The 17,082-nt window shown below is 39.4% G+C and overlaps 1 protein-coding gene across 1 annotated transcript; it reads left to right on the plus strand.

The window, feature by feature from the left end:
* Nucleotides 1-1,437: 1,437 nt before the first annotated feature.
* On the plus strand, nucleotides 1,438-2,446 carry LOC108369921 (uncharacterized). Its single transcript, XM_017625134.1, has 2 exons — nucleotides 1,438-2,373; nucleotides 2,438-2,446. Exons 1-2 carry the CDS (start codon nucleotides 1,438-1,440, stop codon nucleotides 2,444-2,446), a joined length of 945 nt encoding a protein of 314 aa, XP_017480623.1.
* Nucleotides 2,447-17,082: the final 14,636 nt, after the last annotated feature.

Genomic DNA, 17,082 nt, shown 5'->3' on the forward strand with positions numbered 1-17,082 from the left:
AACAAAACTTGCAATAGAATACCGTCAGCTCGTCAGTGAAATACACAAACAAATCTTTGCCGAGTTAACTACACTCTAAAAAAATGTTGTTTAAATTTAAGCATATTAAAAAAAGATAACCAGTTTCCCCTCTTAATGTATGTAAATTTGCACACCGTGTTAATAAATTTAAATACTGCTTTTTAACTTTTACTTACCATATGTGTGGCGCAGAACAAATTTGAAATATGTTTGTGGAATTCTTAACACTTAAAGCCAAATTCACAGTGCGTAGTTAATTTAGAATCGGCAGTTAACTACAGATTTTCAGTACAGCACTGTGAATTTGGCTCTTAGGGCCGTTAATTTAACTATTTTAAAGTGTAGTTAAATCATTAGTTAGCATATTAAGAGAGGTTACCAGTTACCTAATGTTTGCAAATTTAGACACCGTGTTAATAAAATTAAACACTGCCTGTTTACTTTTACATACCAAATTTGTCGCATAGAGCAAAATTACACACAAAATGTACTTAATTCTGTTTTTTTTAGGAGGGAATGTATTTTTGCGTTAAAAACGTTTGCAATTTTAAACATTTCATGTGTATACTTTAAACATCTCATGTTCAAAAATCCGGTCTTGAACATCTTTTGCGTATACTAACACAGATTTTGTTTGAAAATAAACACTTTTCAGTAGCAGTTTTAAATTGCGTTTTTAGAGTGCATTAAAAAAATTGCAGAACGAAAATTAAAGCAGCACTGACGGTATAAAACGGCACTGTGCCGGACGGTCTGAACAACTCTATTTGGGACTGGGGCAACGATATTATATTTTTCACTGGCAGGTATGGCACTGATATGTGTAGATAGACTTTTATTATAAAAATCACCTATATAATAGATTTGAGGTCGATAAATAAACGCAGAGCCTCCTCAGCGTTGGTCGTCTTGCCGTGGCGAGGGGGTTTAAATGGTGTCATGGTATAATTCACAGTGTGAATTGTATCATGCCTCCATGAACTAAGAGGGAAGCCTGGTATTGAAGCCTTCGGCAATATTCCTTAACAGTCCAAGCTGGGGTGTTGTTTTTATTGCTGAAGGTGGAAATGGCAGGATTACCGTACCTACACTACCCAAGCCAAGGTGTGTAGGCAGCCGTGCCGTTGGATGAATGGCCAGCGGGTAGTAAAAAATGGCTGGTCGCGTACGGTCCCCTCCGATGCCCGGGCAATGTCGGTTGTAAGAAGTGCCTTCTCTACGCATCCCGGCTCTGCGGACGAGCGACTAACCCTTTCCGGACTACTCGTGGGACCACATATGGAAAAACAAGAACAAACAAAAAACCAACAACAAACAAACCAACAACTGCAACATGAACAGCGTACCAGCGAAGAAGGGGACGACGTAACGCTGTCAGAGTAGGAGCAGCTCCTCAAATCCCTAAAGACAGGTAAGATGGTTGCAAGTACTAATGGTGGCGCCAGCCATAGTACCCCAGTTGTACAAGCGCCAGAAACCAGCAGGGTGGAAGATGCCCGACAAAGTATCACCACTCTGCAAATAGTCAAAAATAGCACCGGTAGTGCCTGCCGTAGTACTCCAGACGAGCAACCAACAACCAGCAAATCGGCGGCCGTTGCAGGCAGCAATCCCGCCTCTAAGAAAAGGAAACCCTCGGGCGTGGTCATGAGACAGATGTACCAGAAGGCGCTGTATATGTTAAATAAAATTGACAAAAATGCAGCGGCCGGTACGGTACATGAGCGTGACGAGGAAGACAAGGCAAAATACATGCAAATAGTGGAAGAGTACGAAAAGTTACAGACAGATCGTGCAGCCACAATCGAGGCCACCGAAGCAAAGAACCGGAACCGCTCTCATAATGAAGGCGGCCAAGGGGCCATTGCAAAGAAGGCTAAGCAAGGAGGTGATGCGGAGTCCGCAGCACCCGCGAAGCATCGCTATTTTAGTGACGTCGCCAGAGATCACCTACAGGCGGCGATAATAGATGAAAATAGCAAGACACCGCTGGCAGTGCAGCAAAAATGGGTGGAGATTGATGTGAGGCTGTCGAGCCTCGTAATGAACTACGTACTCGACAACCCCGAAGGTCCTCACCCAGAGTTCGACTCGTCGGAATCCCTACGGGGATACCGGGTAGTCAAGTGCGCGAACCAGTTCTCCCTGGATTTCCTTGCTGGATGCGTCGCTAAGATCAGCGACACTTTTGTCGGCTTGAAGCTCAAGCTGATTCCAGCTAAGGACATTCCAAGGAGACCACGTGCACGCATTTGGCTGCCTCCGATGGATGAATCAGGCGAAAAGTTGCTGCGGTGTCTTAAGCTACATAATAAAGACATACCGGCGATCGAGGAATGGGAGCTTATAAAGGTTGAAGAGCCAAGAAGGCCTACAAATAAGCCCATTCTGCTAGCTATTTTCGCAGAATTCCTAGACGCCTTAGAGAAGGCTGACTATCGGCTCTGCTTCGGTATCCGTAAGGCTAGAGTGCGGGTATTCCTCGGAGAGGTTAGCCCGGTAGAAGAAGATCCCGGGGTTGATGGAGCTGGTGAGCTTCTCATGGGTGTGAAGCTGACAGATGACCCTGAACCGGAAACTTAAAGTAGCCCAAATAAATCTGCAGCACTGCAAATGTGCTACAGATAATCTAGTTGTCCTTCTCAGTGAGGAGGATATAGACATTAGCCTAATTCAAGAGCCCTGGGTCAAGCACGATACAGTCATGGGACTAAACATAAATAATTATAAACTCTACTATAAGAGCGAGGTGGGTAAACGCGGGCGTGTATTCTTATCAAGAACGGTATAAATGCATTCCTTTGCTCTAATTTCAGCACATCAGATACAACAATGGTTAAGGTGGAGACCACCGGACAGCCAAGTATACTCCTGGCCTCATCATACATGGCCCACGATAGGAACAGTCCGCCAACCGAAATCCAGGAGATAATAGCCAAAAACCCAGACAAATTATAGTCGTCGGCTGCGATGCGAATGCAAGGCATCCAGTTTGGGGTAGTTCTACGGAGAACGACCGAGGTGAGTCTTTACTACACTTCTTATTAAATACAAACTTAAGCATCTGCAATAGAGGTAATACACCCACATTCATATTCCCGAGTTCAAACCGGTTTCCTGGATGGGAGGAGGTGCTGGATCTAACCCTGTTGTCAGAGAACGACAGCGTGTCTGTAGAAGAGTGGAGAGTATCTGATAGGCCTTCAATGTCTGATCACCGTCTGATCCTCTTTAATCTGCACGGAATTTCCAACACCCCCTCGAAATACAGAAACCCCCACAGGACTAATTGGGAAAGATATAGTAACACACTTAAGCGTAAACTAAGTAAGCTCCCACTAAATACAACTGTCACTACAGTTGAGGACCTTGATAATAGAGTAAATAAACTAGAAGAGGTTATGAAGAAAGCCTTTGAAAGATCAACTCCAGTTAGTACAGCAAGAAAGAAATCCCCACCCTGGTGGAATGGGGATCTCAGAGCCCAAAGAGACAAAATAAGGAAAATCTACAATGATTGCTTTAGAACTAAAAACTGGGCGCCTTATAAAAGCGCCCTAAGATCTTATAAAAAGGAATTGAGAAAATCTAAAACTAAATCCTGGCAATCTTACTGCTCTTCTATAGAGAACTCTAAAGACTCAGTCAGGCTCAGCAAAATCCTATGAAAAGAACACACAAATATCACACTCATTAAGGGAGAAAACGGGGTGTGGACGAACACAGCTAGTGATTCTCTAAACACGTTAATCAAGTTCCATTTCCCGGGATGTATTCGACATCCACCCACATCAGGGTCAATTGAACCTGGTTCAACTAGCAGTATACTGTTGAACTCGATCGTGAGCAGGGAAAAGATTATTTACGCTATTAACAGCTTCTCTCCCTTCAAATCCCCTGGACCAGATGGCGTAATCCCAGCAATGCTCCAGAGGGTGAAGGAAGAGATAGCACCGATACTTGAGACTATTTTTAAGGCTACTATTACCTTGTGCTACATTCCTAAAAGCTGGAGAAGGGTAAAAGTCGTGTTCATACCCAAGCCAGGAAGGAAAAACCACGAAATAGCAAAAGATTTTAGACCCCTAAGCCTTACCTCCTTTGTGCTCAAAACAATGGAAAGGCTTCTCGACATTTATATAAGATCGCTGTTAGGTGAAGCGACACTCTCAACAGCACAACATGCATACATCAAAGGCAGATCCACTGAATCTGCTTTACATGAAGTGGTGAGCTTAATAGAAAGATCGTTGCACTTTAAACAATATACTCTGGCGGCATTTCTTGACATCGAGGGCGCATTTAATAACATTGAGGTTGACACCATCATAGACTCTTTGATAGATATTGGTGTTGACGACAGTGTTTGTAGATGGATACGATCGATGCTAGTCAATAGAATCATTCAGGCAACAAATGGGGCATAACTCTATTATACATCATGTGAACAGGGACACCCCACAGGGCGGAGTGCTCTCACCACTGCTATGGGTGATAGCCCTGAACGGTATATTGCTAGAACTCAATAGAGGGGAGTCAAAGTTGTGGCGTATGCGGATGATGTTGTAATAGCAGCCACAGGTCCATTCCTCTCTACCGTTAGCGAAATCCTTGAAGGAACCCTGGGAAGGCTACACGCCTGGGCTACGAGAAGCGGCCTAAATGTGAACCCAGCCAAGACAGAACTTATCCTATTTACAAACAGACACAAACTACCACAATTCAAGCTACCATCGCTAGACGGCAAGGCGCTCTCATTGTCCCCCAGCGCAAAGTATCTGGCAAACTTAACTGGAAAACCAATGTCGAATTCCGTAGACAGAAGGCCTACATAGCCTACTACACTTGCAAGAGAATCTTCAGTAGAAACTGGGGACTAAATCCTAAACTTGTGATGTGGATGTATACCGCGATCATAAGACCAATCCTAACATACGGCGCCTTGGTTTGGTGGCCCGGCCTAAGCAGACAATATAATGTCAGCAAGCTAAGAAGCATACAAAGGGCAGCAAATGCAGGAGTAACAGGCGCACTAAGATTCTGCCCGGCAGAAGCTTTAAACGCCATCCTGAATTTAATTCCTATTGATCTCCACCTGAAAGAAGTGGCTATGAAATCGGCGGTCAGATTCACAGTCGGGGCTTTGGAGGACTAGACACTTCGGACATGGGTTGATCATAAATCAAATGCAATTAAATAGGACGACAGATTATATGATAGGCAATTTGGACTTCAGCTGTAACGTGCAAGTGCTATTCCCATCCAGAAGGGACTGGAGAAGAGACCGAGTGGCCGACCGAGAGAAGATCTCTCTATACACCGATGGATCCAAGATGGATTGCGGTGTGGGAGCAGGTGTCTACTCCAAGGAACTCGGCGTGGCTCTGTCTCTACGGTTGGGAAATAATACAAGCATCTTCCAAGCGGAAGTCCTAGGGATCCTAGAAGCCTGCAAAATCCTAGGCAATAGAGTTGGACACAGCAGTAAAGCAACAATATACTCTGACAGCCAGGCGGCGCTATTGGCAACAGCGTCACCGGTTACCAAATCCAAGCTAGTTGGGGAATGCAAAGTAATATTGCGCTCAGTGTCTCAGTCAAATACCGTCTCTCTTGTCTGGGTTCCCGGACATAGGAACATAGAAGGCAATGAGAAGGCGGATGAGTTGGCGAAGGCAGGAGCCCGTTTGGATGAATCCCAGGCAGTGGCATTGGGTTGCCCTCTTGGAGTAGTCCAAAGAGAGATTACTACGCATTTTCTTGAACTGGCTAGACGCAGGTGGTCAGATATACAGACTTGCAAGATAGCGAGAAAACTATGGCCTGACTATAACAGGGCGAAAACCTTGGACCTGCTTAGCAGATCAAGGCCAGAGGTATTTAGAATTTTAGCAACCATCACGGGACACTGGCCCATAGGCAAACATGCGGCAAAAATAGGTCTACCCCATAATATGGTTTGCCGCAGCTGTCAACTAGAAGATAGCGAAGAAAGTGTCCAGCATTTCCTGTGTGAATGTCCAGGCCTTTCGAACGTTAGACACAAGACGTTAGGGAAACATCTAGTAGCAGAACTAACCGACCTATCAGGAGCTACCATTAGCGAAATCGGCAGATTCATTAGAGAGTCGAAATGGTTCGACCTAGCAACATAGGAAGTGCATAGACAAGATATTTATCCCCCGCGAGAAGTGCATCAAAATGGCGCAATAATGCGCTAATTGTGTCCTGGGCAGCGACTAGGAAGCACTGCAACCAACCAACCAATTCCGATTGCAGGCATCGTTTCTATTCGCGCCTCCGCTACTATTCTCCGATTACAGGTTATTACCCTTGCAGCTCTCCTTTGTCTTGACAAATTTCTTTCAGCTTTAGGCATTTTTAAACACTTCGCACTATTCTGTTATTTTAAAGATTTTTTTTTATATTTAGTAACGAAATTCCACTTTGTATAAGCCAAAAAACTCAGCCTCTTCGCTCTTTTCGTTTTTCCAACCACTGCAAATATCCACACACTTGCTCCGTTTCAAACTATTTTTCTGTACAAATTTTACGATAGCTTTAAAAATTTCGTCGCTAGTTGTGTAAGTCTCAAGTACTTCGCTCATCAAAAGTTCTTCTTCGATTTGCATTGCAAATGGGTACCTCACCAACACGAGAAGAACATTAAGTCCCACTACGTCGGCGCTTTCGTCAAGTTTAAAACTAAAAAAATCACAAGTTTTCAAACTTTCTATAAGTTCGTTCTCGACTGCCTCTAAAATCGTGTTGATTCGCTCTTTCACAGTGTGAAGTTCCAAAAAATAAGTAACATATACACGTGCCGAGAACAGCCCAGCCAGTAAAGAATCCGAAAATTAATCCGAAAATGGGAAGAAAAGTAGATGAAACGTGGATTAGGTCTACAAAAGTAACGAAAATGGTTGCGAAAAGGGTACGTTTTCGGCTATTTTTCTGAAAATTTTCTGATTCCATTTTTCGTTGACAAAACGTACTGGGGAACTACGCTTAAGGGCGAAATACACCACACAAGGGGCTTGAAAAACCAAGCGAAATATCCCTTTGCTGCAAGCCATTTGTGTTATGTATGGGGCTTGACGAGCCACTGAAGGTAGTTTTAATAAAAATCTAAATTTTTTTATTTAATGGGTGCCATGTTGAAGTTTGATCAAAGCGATTGCGTTGTGTATGGAAAGTTCAAAGAATTTTCCCGCACCACTAGTATACCCTAGCCACTAGCGGCACCCCAGGCATACGCTCGCGGCACCCACTTTGGGAAAGCCTGCACTAGGGGTATTTTCGAAGTGTTGCATAGCCCTTGCACGGTGCACTAATTGCACGGGTTGCATTGTAAAAATCGGTTTCCTATGGCACAGCTTTGTAAACCGTCCAATCCGTGCACCGTGCAAGGTTAGTAGCCATTTCTAATAGATTTTGGGCCACTGCATTTGTAAAAATGGAAACATATACATATCTGAATTTTAAGAAAATGAGCAAATAGGAAAATCGGCTAAAACAGCCAATTTTATTTTGCAAAACGGCTCACAAATCTGCTGCCGGCTAAACCGAATTTTCTCCGGCTGTTTCCCTGCAGGGAAACACGGTGCAGCGAACAAAGGTGGCGCCGTCAGTGGTACCGCTACTTTGTTTTTGCCGATTTTGACAGTTGTGGTAACTTGTAAATAAACCTTTGTTTACAAATCAGCGAAAGAGAAATTTGAATTATAAGTGAAAAATCAGTTTAAATCGTGTTAATTTGCAACTTGTGAGTGATTTTTGAGTTGAAGACTGCGTAAAAACTAATACAATGCAGTGCTGTGTGTTAAATTGCGACAACCGTCAAGATGCAAGAAGCGTAGATGCAAGTGTAGCGCTGGGACGAATCGGTGCATTTTGTGTACATAGGGTACGGCAAAGCCGTTCCCAAAATGTTTCTCTATTATTATATTAACAGCATTTCCTCACAATGATTTTGTTTCTGCTCCACGCAGCCTCCATTAGCAAGTTAACTTATCAGTCCCGCAGAGATGCTGCTGCAGTTTTCTGCAGCAGCATTAATTGCAAAGCAATGGGGTGCACTAAAACGTTTGCTGAAGCAGCCTCAATTGTAAAGCATTGGAGTGAACTACAATGTTCACTGTTCTCTAATAGATTAGGTGAAAAATGCAATATTTTCGCATTTAGCAAAATTAAAACACGTTTTTCGCAGTAAAGTGAACTGCTTTAGCTGTTTCAACTCGTTCTTCTTTTCGCTTTATTCTTTGTTTACTTGTGGTACACAAATGTCAACACCCAGGACGGCGCAATCTTGTATTCTATCATTCTTGGCAGGGAAAGCTACTAGTTGTGAACTAGAATTCTACCAGTTTGCGTTTCAGCCCAACTAGTTCACGTTCTATCCTTTTTCAATGTTAGCGACTGGTATATTTAACATTGCGATGTCCTACGGGATGTCAATTGTCAGGCTATGCATCAGCATCTACTAGTAGAAATACTAGTAGCACCATACCAGTTAATGAGATAGTCTGCCAATTCATCCCTATGAAAAGCATTAGTATGCCTTTTTGCTCGCGGCGCTCCAACAGTCGCAATGGCCGACAGAGCAAAGCACTCGCGTGGTATGCCTGAGGTACCAGGTTCAAGCCCTGGTGCAGGGAAATTTTTTATTTTTTTTTATTTTATTTTTTTTATTTATATTTTTTATTTAGGGTTATTTCTGTTATTCTTAGATTTAATAAAAAAAAATTTTTTTTTTCATCTATTTTTTTATGGCACAAGTATTTCTTCCCATATATTTGTTTCTTTTTATTGTAATGCAACTAGATTTTTATACCCGAGCGCACTTGTGCACTATATTAATTTTGTTCACATAACGGTTGTTTGTAACAGCCCAAACGAATCGAGATAGATATAGACAAATGTATACATAAATGATCAGAATGAAAAGAGAAATCGATTAAGCCACGTCTGTCTGTCCGTCTGTCCGTCCGTCTGTCCGTCTGTCCGTCCGTCCGTGTACACGATAACTCGAGCAAAAATTGAGATATCTCAACGAAATTTTGTATGTAGGTTTCCATTTATCCAAGGTAGGTTGGTATTGAAAATGGGCGAAATCGGACTGTAACCACGCCCACTTCCCATATAACGGTAATTTGCAGAAATACGAAAACTGCGATATTTTAGTAACTACTGGAGATTATTCACTAATATTTACAATAAGTTTAAGACGAAAAAAAAGAATATTATAAATTTTTGGAAAATGGGCGTAGCCACGCCCACTTATGGTTACATGTATATATCTTGGTAACCGTTGTACCAATTTCTTCCAAACTTGGCACAGTGGTTGGCCTTCGCAAAACATACCAAACGGCCGAAAATTTTTATAATTGGACAATAACCACGCCTACTTCCCATATAACGGTAGTTTTCAGAAATAAGAAAACTGCGATATTTTAGTAACTACTGGGGAATATTCACTCAAAATTGATATTTACAATAAGTTTTAGACGAAAAATAAGAATATTATAAATTTTCGGAAAATGGGCGTAGCCACGCCCACTTATGGTTACATGTGTATATCTTGGTAACCGCTGCACCAATTTCTTCCAAACTTGGCACAATTGTTGACCTTCGCACAACATACCAAATGGCTGAAAATTTTTAAAATCTTCGATAAATCAGTAAATATTAAAGCTAATTTATTCAAAATTGATGCTTGCAACAATTCTTAACCAAGAAATACGTTTGTGATAAAATTTTGGAAAATGGGCGTGGCACCGCCCACTTATGATCACATATATGTATCTCGGTAACCGTTCTACCAATTTGTACCACACTCGGTAGGGTTATTGTGCTTGCCACATAAAAGCAAAACGTTGAAAATTATTGAAAGCGGACTAAAATTGAAGCCGCTTTTCGTATAACGGTAAATTTCAGAACTGCTTGAAACTTCAAAATTTCGAAATCTAAGGACTCTAATTTATTCAAAATTGATACGCCCCGGCTTAGCATGTAGCGGTAGGTTTCGGTAAGGTGAAAAACATATATTTAATACGTGCGCCGAGTATTTAATGTTCGGCTCCGCCCGAACTTAGACTTTCTTACTTGTTAAGTTTGTTCTTTATATTAAAAATTTAAATAATTATTCCTACTTACATTGATCTAACTTTGAAAATCTTAACCACCTCCAAGCGGCCTCGAGAACCTGCGATCCCAGAACCAGAACCAGTAGTCTTCACGTGACGCCACAGCCGACATTTGTAAGAAAAGCAATTAATTGCGTTTTATTTTAGGCTTTGGCAATTCAAAGGCAGATGTCGCTGAACGCTTAAGTTCTTCGAAAATGTCGAACTGGTAGGCATATACTAGTTTATGAACTTGTATTTTTTCTAGCTGGTTTGGGTTTTCACTGCNTGTGTTATCGAACAAAACTACTTACTGTTATTATTTTTTACATACCCAAAGCGTTGCATCTCTTTACAACTGCATTTTTACGAAGACGGGACACCATTAAGAGGAACGATATTTTTGATGTAGTAGCTGTTGCCAAAACGACAATAAATACAAAGATGTATGTCAAAAATTTAAAGATTTTCAAAAAGCAGCCCAACTTCGCCCAACTCGCTGCCGATCCTGTTGCTCTCCTTGATGGCGGGTCTTGGAAAGTGTCCCATAGAGGAGGCTTGTCTTTAGACTTACTATATTACAAATAATTTATTAAGTCACTTAAAATTACTATTTTTAATTTAGTTTTGTTCCTACCGAGATTTAAGAAAACTATCATCATTTGATTCCACGTTATGGCCATCCATATTGACAAACAAACTCGTTTTAATCCCTTTTGCTTATGTATACATATCTACATATATCAAGTATAATTTATTGCTCCTTGTGAATCGTCTTTCATCTTCAACATGCATTCAAAGACTACTTTTGTATTGGCACATCATCATTTTAAGCAGATACATACATATGATACCAAACAAGCATCACAACAGAACAATTTATTGATAAGGAATCAGTACTTGCAAACATAATAAACGATAAGACCAATGAATATGATGAGTAGGGCTCGGAACCTTATGCACTAAAAAATCGAAAATATGCGCATATGGCAAATCTAAAAAACAGGTACACTTTCAAAACAAAAAATTGAATTTTTTAATTTGTGGGCACACCTATGTTTTATAGTAATCTTTTAATAAATCGATAAATATAAGTGTAATTCATTTTCATTACGTGCTTCAAAAGTTAGACGAGGAATTAACATTTAGATTGCTGAAATTGAAAACAAAAGAATAAGCTGGGTTCAAATTACGCTGTGCAAGTTGTAAATTTTGAGCTAAGGTTTTGAAAGTTGAACTCTCTTAATTGGGATGTTCTAAATTCAATGGCATCTCCCGTTTTACCAGATTGGCTCCGGTTTTCGAGATAACGGTACTTGAAAATTTGATTAAATTTTATAATGACTCCCTCAGTTTTGAAGTTATTTTACTAAAATTTTGCACATAACGCAAATTATCGAAATAGTTTCACTTTAACATATAGCTCCAATATAACTGATTAGTCAGATATGTGTTTTTGCGCTATAACTCTAACTTCATATCTGAATAATAAATTGTATGCGTGATATACATATGTGTTTTAAATTGAACCTCTACTAAATTTTTGCCTGCTTAATTGGAGGAGATATAACACAAAACAATGTTTCTGAACAATCAGTTGTATGGGGGCTAGATGTTATTGTGAACCGATTTCGATGATTTTAAAAGATAGTGAGGGTAATATAAAAATACAATCGTGTGCAAAGTATTAGTAAAATATCTTCAAAACTGAGGGAGTTTTTATACCCGAGCGCACTTGTGCACAAGGGTATATTAATTTTGTTCACATAACGGTTGTTTGTAACAGCCAAAACGAATCGAGATAGATATAGACAAATGTATACATAAATGATCAGGATGAAAAGAGAAATCGATTAAGCGGTGACTGTCTGTCCGTCCGTCCGTCTGTCCGTCTGTCCGTGTACACGATAACTCGAGCAAAAATTTAGATATCTCAACGAAACTTATTATGTAGGTTTCCCTTAATCCAAGGTAGGTTGGTATAGAAAATGAGCGAAATCGGACTTTAACCACGCCCACTTCCCATATAACGGTAATTTCCAGAAATACGAAAACTGCGATATTTTAGTAACTACTGAAGATAATTCACTCAAAATTGATATTTACAATACTTTTTAGACGAAAAATAAGAATGTTATAAATTTTTGTAAAATGGGCGTAGCCACGCCCACTTACATGTATAGATCTTGGTAACCGCTGCATGACTTTCTTCCAAACTTGACACAGTTGTTGGCCTTCGCATAACATACCAAATGGCCGAAAATTTTTAAAATCGCTCAATAACCACGCCTACTTCCCATATAACGGTAATTTTCAGAAATACGAAAACTGCGATATTTTAGTAACTACTGGAGATTATTCACTCAAAATTGATATTTACAATAATTTTTAGACGAAAAATAAGAATATTATAAATTTTTGGAAAATGGGCGTAGCCACGCCCACTTATGGTTACATGTGTATATCTTGGTAACCGCTGCACCAATTTCTTCCAAACTTGGCACAGTTGTTGGCCTTGGTACAGCATAAAAAATCGCCGAAAATTTTTAAAATCGGACAATAACCACGCCCACATCCCATATAACGGTAATTTAGAGAAATACAAAATCTTCGATAAATCGGTAACTATTGAAGCTAATTTATTCAAAATTGATGCTTGCAACAATTCTTTACCAAGAAATACGTTTATGGTAAAATTTTGGAAAATGGGCGTGGCACCGCCCACTTATGATCACATATAAGTATATCGGTAACCGTTCTACCAATTTGTACCAAACTCGGTATGGTTATTGTACTTGCCACGTGTAAGCAAAACGTTGAAAATTATTGAAATCGGACTAAAATAACGGCCGATTCTCATATAACGGTAAATTTAAGAAATGCTTGAAACTTCAATATTTCGAAATTGAAGGACGCTAATTTACTCAAAATTGATACACCTCGGCTTACCATCTAGCGGAAGGTTTCGGAAGGGTGAAAAAACATATATTTAATACTTGCGCCGGGTATTTAATGTTCGGCTCCGCCCGTACTTAGACTTTCTTACTTGTTTTTTATAAAGTAGTTAAAATTTAATCAAAGTTTCAGGTACCGCTATCTCGAAAAGTCGAGCCAATCGGGCAAAGCTGGAGACGCCATTGAATTTAGAAGGCTCCAGTTAGGGATGTTTCGAACGTCATATTTTTCACATTCGCGAATGCGAAAGCGAATCCCAATTTTCGGAATGCGAATGTGCGAATGCGAATGCGAATGTTAGGAAGAAAATTACAAATGCTATAATCAAAATTTGTCATCGTTTTTATTACTTAAACATTTTGTAAATTACACTGGATCACAAATTTTAGTTTGGTTTTTGTTCTCCAAACGCCACTATCCCATTTCTATGTAGAATTGCTCGGTGATTCCGAAAATGGAGTTAATTTTTTTTTCTATGGATACGTTTTCGAGATATTTGCAATTTACCTCATTTATGGAGAATGCAGATGCAACGCAAGTGCCGCCGCTAGACTTTATCGGGAAAGATATCCAAATTTAGAGCGCTATCCGGATCACCGCGTGTTTGTTAATGTGCACCGTTCACTCACAGAGGGCGGCCATTTCCCGAATCAAATACGGGCTGGAGGTAGAGCTCGCTTTCCTTACGAGGAAGAAGTGTTGCATGAGGTCGCAGATGACCCAAGTATTTCCGTTCGTGGAATTGAAGAAAGAACGGGAATACCCAAAAGCACAGCACATCGTATTTTACAAAGAGCCGAAATGCATCCGTTTCACGTACAACGAGTTCAAAGTTTTCACGAGTGGCATTTGGCGAATCCACATTTAATGCGAGAAGACAGATCCCAGTATCGCTTTAAAGTAAATCTGTGGACCGGAATTTTAAACGGCAAAATTATTGGGCCTATAGACCTGCCTGAAAACTACACTAAATAACCGAAAATAGATAACTAGGTACGTGGATAAAATAGGTACGTGCTTTCGTTGAATTTTATAAATATAAGCCGAAACTATGAAATTGTAAAAATGAGATTTTACAATGAGACTGCTCGCAAAATTGCAATGTTTGTGGGTAAAACGTCCAACTTGATTGCGGATTAATTTGAACCAACGTTTTGGGCTTGCATTATGTGAAAAGGATGTGTTTGTTGTAATTCATTCTGTCATTTACTACCATTAAAAGCATAAGTATCACATGTATGCGTAGGGCAATTCATGAAATCATTTCATGCGTTTGAGTAGAAACTGAATGAATGAACACCATTTCATGATTAACACGAAATAGAGTTTATGCACTTAGTTTTTACTCAGATCGATGAAATGATTTCGTGAATTGGACTACGCATACATGTGATACTTATGCTTTTAATTTATAAGGTAATTTTATGTTTTTATACTCTTGCTACCACATGAATATATGAATTCGTGATAAGAATATATGAATTCGCCTTGGAAGATAGAAAGCGAGTAAGAATAAATGCCGAACAAAGGAATTTGTCTTCTTTCAACTTAAATAAATGCATTTTGCAAACAAAAGTGCGTACGTTACTTAGTGCCTTGGTAATGGCGAACTCGTAAGGATCTATTGATTGCATTATAAACATTTTCATTTATTTGTTAAACATACAATTACTTCCATTACAACCCGGCCCTATGGATGCTAGAAGCGCGAATTCATACAAGGTGGTGTTACCGGTAAATGAATAAATAAATCATATGTATATCAAAAAATTAATAAGATGAAATGAAAATATTGTTTGATTTCTAACCAAACCTATGTATGTAACTCAATCGCCTAATGGTTTGTCGAACCGTAAACATATGTTTACACATCCAATTTCGTGAGTAGGTACCTGGTACTCACACCTTTTTTAAGAAGTTTCACTTCTATCATGTGTACGGTGTTACACACGCATTTTTTTTTAGTAGGGAATGTATTTTTGCGTTAAAAACGTTTGCAATTTTAAACATTTCATGTGTATACTTTAAACATCTCATGTTCAAAAATCCGGTTTTGAACATCTGTTGCGTATACTTACACAGATTTTGTTTGAAAATAAACACTTTTCAGTAGCAGTTTTAAATGCAGTTTTTAGAGTGTTTAAAAAATTCCAGAACGAACACAAAAGCACCACTGACGGTATAAAACGGCACTGTGCCGGACGGTCTGAACAACCCTATTTGGGACTGGCGCAACGATATTATATTTTTCACTGCCAGGTATGGCACTGATATGTGTAGATAGACTTTTATTATAAAAATGACCTATATACATAATTGATTTGAGGTCGATAAATAAACGCAGATCTAATTCACATTGCAGGCGTCATTTCTATTCGCGCTGCCGCTACTATTCTCCGATTACGGCCCATTGCCCTTGCAGCTCTCGTTTGTCTTGACAAATTTCTTTTAGCTTTACGCATTTTTAAACACTTCGCACTATTCTGTTATTTTTAAGTTTTTTTTTTATATTTAGTAACGAAATTCCACTTTGTATAAGCCAAAAAANAAAGTTTTTTTTTATATTTAGTAACGAAATTCCACTTTGTATAAGCCAAAAAACTCAGCCTTTAACGCACTTGCTAATTTATCAACCTCGCGAAAACAATGTGCCCAATTCCCATGAAGCCCAGCAAATAGACATACATACATATGTAAATCATTGATTTGCTGCAGCGTTTGAAATTGCTTTCATTTTTCTTTTTCACTTGCTTCAACTTTGCTTTGGCTGTGAGAATTTTCAATGCCAACAGCAAAGCGAAGGTAAAAACAAAAAAAATTAAACTGTACTGTCGATTTGCTGCCAAGATAGTAGCAGCGCGAAAGTAAAGCGACAGCAGTACGAAGAAAAAATGCAATTCGACTGTTGCTGTGCTGTGAAGACCTTCACAGCACGAAAACAAATCTACAGCAAGAGGAATTTCGACTGTTGCTATGCTTTCAAGTTCTTCGCAGATTTCTGAACGACTGCCATATGTAAATATGTATGTATAAAGGGTGTCCCAGAAGTAACGTGCCAAACTTTAGGGGAAGGTAGGTGGGGGGGTGAGCGCACTGATAAACAAAAAATTTTCAGTGTCACCGTTTTTGAAATATTTACATTTTTTCGAATTAAAAAAAAAAATTGTGCCTTTTCATTTGTTTTCTTTAACTGCAACTACAAACCGGGCAATACTTAGTAAATTTTTTATGTAAAATACTTCCAGATAGTTGCCTCTCCATACTCAAATGCAATGTAGTTAAAATATATTAAGGAACCATCATAAAATTAGGACTATTTCTGGATTTTTAACTTTTTGATATTTTCTTCCCCAACTTTGACTATCTCGGGTGAAAAAAAATGTACTGAGCTATAATTTTACATTACATAAAAAAATTGCTCATTTAATAGAGATTTCAGAAAATTGCCACACTTACCGTTTTGGATAGAAAACAAGTAAGAAAGGCTAAACTCGGGCGAAACCGAATTTTACATACCCTCGCGTTATGTTCTTTGTATGCATGTAATGTATTGATGCTTGCTAGTGCTTGACCATCTCCTCTGATTTGTGGCGTTCGCCTTGATGTTGTTACACATAGGGGAGGGACCTACACTTTTACGCCGACTCCGAACGGCGATTGTATGTTTATGGGAAGCTGTTTTTTCATGGCAGAAATACACTCAGATGTTTGCAATTACACTGGTCGNCTTTTTTCATGGCAGAAATACACTCAGATGTTTGCAATTACACTGGTCGACGGCCAAAATTTACCAGAGACGCCGTTATGAGCTTCAAACCGTTTTGGAATTGCTTAATTCGTTCTTGAGATATATATGATTAAGTGGACCCAATTTTTTATTTTTTTTGCAAAAACGGTAAATTGCAAATATCTCAAAAACGGTACCATAAAATTAAAAATAACCTTGATTTTCGGAATCAGGGGGTGATTTTACATACGAATT

This window comes from Rhagoletis zephyria, unplaced genomic scaffold (assembly GCF_001687245.7).
Source record: "Rhagoletis zephyria isolate East Lansing unplaced genomic scaffold, Rhagoletis_zephyria_1.1 Rzeph_scaffold_00060, whole genome shotgun sequence".
Classification (NCBI taxonomy): Eukaryota; Metazoa; Arthropoda; class Insecta; order Diptera; family Tephritidae; genus Rhagoletis; species Rhagoletis zephyria.